This window comes from Colobus angolensis, unplaced genomic scaffold (genome assembly GCF_000951035.1).
Source record: "Colobus angolensis palliatus isolate OR3802 unplaced genomic scaffold, Cang.pa_1.0 Scaffold9, whole genome shotgun sequence".
In the NCBI taxonomy this organism is placed as follows: Eukaryota; Metazoa; Chordata; class Mammalia; order Primates; family Cercopithecidae; genus Colobus; species Colobus angolensis.
The window spans coordinates 10,153,296-10,156,833 of NW_012122931.1; the positions used below are offsets into that span (position 1 = coordinate 10,153,296).

General features: G+C 47.5%; 1 protein-coding gene across 1 annotated transcript in view; it reads right to left on the reverse strand.

Annotated features, from left to right (window-relative positions):
* RABEPK (Rab9 effector protein with kelch motifs) overlaps positions 1-3,538 on the reverse strand; it is a 32,954-nt gene that overhangs the window by 27,952 nt on the left and 1,464 nt on the right. The window contains exon 2 of the mRNA XM_011931382.1: positions 2,126-2,184. Coding sequence (XP_011786772.1) covers positions 2,126-2,178 — 53 coding nt within the window. The 5' untranslated portion in view covers positions 2,179-2,184. The remainder of the gene's footprint in view (positions 1-2,125; positions 2,185-3,538) is intronic.

Below are 3,538 nucleotides of genomic sequence, written 5' to 3' on the forward strand. Positions count from 1 at the left end.
AAAGGTTGAGTACTTTATCCCAAAAGCACACAGCCATCCAGAGATGGTGGATATTACAAAAAATTCCCTGCCTTGATAGCCCTTACAGACTAGTTGGGAAAAGAAACATTAAACAGTTTCACAACTATCCGTTTCACTTCAATTGTGGTAGAAAGGAGTACAGAATATATATAGCATGAGGACATGCATGTCTTAGGAGGGTCTCACCCTATAAGGAGCCAGGGAGATAGGGTGATCAGAGAAGGCTTCCTGAAGAAGCACCATTTGGATAGAGATCTGAAGTATGAGTAGAAATTAGCTGGGCAGGCCAGGTGTGGTGGCTCACACCTGTAATCCCAGCACTTTGGGAGGCTGTAGTGGGAAGATCACCTGAGCCCAGGAATTTGAGACCAGCCTGGGCAACATAAAGAGACTGTGTCTCTATTTAAAAAAAAAAAAAAAAATTAGCTGGGCATGGTAGTACATACCCATAGTCCCAGTTACTTGGGAGACGGAGATGGGAAGGTTACTTGAGGCCAGGAGGTCGAGGCTACAATGAGCCACAATTGTACCACTGCATTCCAGCCTGGGTGGCTAGCCACAGAGGAAGACCTTGTCTCAAAAATAAAATAAAATAAGCTGGGCAAAGACAGGGACAAAGGGTGGAGGGAAAGAGCAGTCCAGGCAGAGAGACCAGCATGAGCAGCTCCTGAGTGGAACAGTGCAGGGCAGAGTAAAGAAGAGAAAGAGAACAAAGGAACAAGTCATGGGATTTGAGGTTGGAAAAACAGGCAGAAATATTCTGCAGGGATCATTGGGCCAGTTTAAGAAATCTAATTTTTTGTTTGTTTGTTTTTGAGACGGAGTCTCCCTCTCTCTGTTGCCCAGGCTGGAGTGCAGTGACACCATCTCAGCTCACTGCAATCTCCACCTCCCAGGTTCAAGCAATCCTGCCTCAGCCTCCCGAGTGGCCGGGATTACAGGCATGCACCACCATGCCCGGCTAATCTTTCTATTTTTAGTAGAGATGGGGTTTTGCCACGTTGGCCAGACTGGTCTCAAACTCCTGGCTTCAAGTGATCCACCCACCTCAGCCTTCCAAAGTGCTAGGATTATAGGCATGAGCCATTGTGCCTGGCCAGGAGTCTGATTTTTTTTATTTTTTTTTTGAGATGGATTCTTGCTCTGTGGCCCATGCTGGAGTACAATGGCATGATCTCAGCTCACTGCAACCTCCGCCTCCCGGATTCAAGCAATTCTCCTGTCTCAGCCTCCCTAGTAGCTGGGACTACAGTCACATACCACAACGCTGGCTAATTTTTGTATTTGTAGTTGAGATGGGGTTTCACCATATTGGTCAGGCTGGTCTCGAACTCCTGACCTCAGGAGATCCACCCGCCTTGGCCTCCCAACGTGCTGGGATTACAGGCATGAGCCACTGTGCCCAGCCCAGGAGTCTGATTTTTATCCCCACACCAATAGGGAGGCACAAAAGGGTTTTAAACTAGGAAATGCCATGATTGGCTGTATTCTGGGTACATAGCAAGACAGATGCATGGAAGCCAGACTGGAGTCTCTCCTTCAAGGTCCTGTTGAAGAACTGCCACCTCTCTACAGCCTTCTGTGGGCCCTACCTTAGAGCAGATCACATTTCATCACCATCACCTGCTTAGTCTGTAGTCCCCAGTATACAGAGACTATTTACAATTCTTCCTCCCACACAGCACCCACACCCACACAGCAGCTGCCCCCATCAGGCCAATGCTAATTGTTGAATAAAGGGTTGGTTGAACAAACAGCCAAGAAACAGTGAAGCCAGTTTAATCCAAATCTAATTTCCTAAAAATCTTAAAAATGAGTCAGAGCTCGGGGGAAGACACAGCATTGGAGCTGACGATGCCAGATGGTCAGTGCCTTACTCTTTCTGGTAAATGGATTTTTAATAAAATCAACATCTGCTCTGTGATAATTACTGCCCCCCTATCTTTCCTCTGAAGACCTTCTCAGACAGTTTGAGTCTAATTACCAGCAACTGCAGACGGTTTCGTCTCTACCCTTTTTTGTTGATGATCAAATATGTTAGTAAACTACTTATAAATGAAACAAAAACTCATGTTTTTCTGTGTCTGGATCCTTCCTTACAGACCATGTTGCTTTCCTGGGCTTGTCTCCAGGTTCCAAGACTGGCAGCTGCTTCATGGTGTCCTATGCATAAGAAAGAAAGGCACTTTTTACACACTTATGATTATTATCTTAATCAATTCAACCTCCTTTTTAAACCTTTCCTGTTGAATGTACTAATTTCTAGGGCCTGAATAATTTGAATAAGCACCACCAACTTTTCATCTTTATTTTTTATTTATTTATTTGAGACGGATTTTCGCTCTTGTTGCCCAGGCTGGAGTGCAATGGCACGATCTTGGCTCATGGCAACCTCTGCCTCCCAAGTTAAAGCGATTCTCCTCCCTCAGCCTCCCGAGTAGCTGGGATTACAGGCATGTGCCACCACGCCTGGCTAATTTTTGTATTTTTAGTAGAGATGGAGTTTCACCATGTTAGTCAGGCTGGTCTCGAACTCCTGACCTCAGGTGACACACCATGCCTGGCCAATGTATTTATTTTTATTCTTATTATTTTTTTTAGATGGAGTCTCGCTCTGTTGCACAGGTTGGAGTGCAGTGGTGCGATCTCTGCTTACTGCAACCTCCCTCTCCCTGGTTCAAATTATTCTCCTTTCTCAGCCTCCTGCATACCTGAGATTACAGGCGCCCACCCACACCTGGCTCATTTTTCTAGTTTTTCTAGTAGAGATGGGATTTCACCATGTTGGCCAGGCTGGTCACTAACTCCTGACCTCAGGTGATCTGCCCGCCTCAGCCTCCCAAAGTGCTGCGATTACGGGCGTGAGCCACCGCGCCTGGCGTTATTTTTTATTTTTTTATTTTTTTCTGAGATGGAGTCTCACTCTGTCACCCAGGCTGGAGTGCAGTGGCACGATCGTGGCTCACTGTAGCCTCCGTCTCCTGGGTTCAAACAATTGTCTGGCCTTAGCCTCCCGAGTAGCTCATATTACAGGCACCAGCTAAAACGCCTGGCTAATTTTTGTATTTTTAGTAGATACGGGGTTTTATCATGTTGGCCAAGCTGGTCTCAAACTCCTGACCTCAAGTGATCCGCCCGTCTCGGCCTCCCAAAGTGCTGGGATTACAGGCGTGAGCCACTGCGCCAGGGCAGCAGCTTTATTTATCAATTTATTGAGATGGAGTCTCACTCTGTCACCCAACCTGGAGTGCAGTGGCGCGATCTCTGCTCACTGCAACGTCCGCCTCCCAGGTTCAAGCTATTCTCCTGCCTCAGCCTCCCGAATAAGCTGGGACTACAGGCAAGTGCCACCACGCCCGGCTAATTTTTTTTGTATTTTTCATAGAGACGGGGTTTCACTATGTTCGCCAGGCTGGTCTTGAACTGGGCCCGCCTCGGCCTCCCAAAGTGCTGGGATTACAGGCGTGAGCCACTGAGCCGGCGATCTCGGCTCACTGCAAGCTCCGCCTCCTGGGTT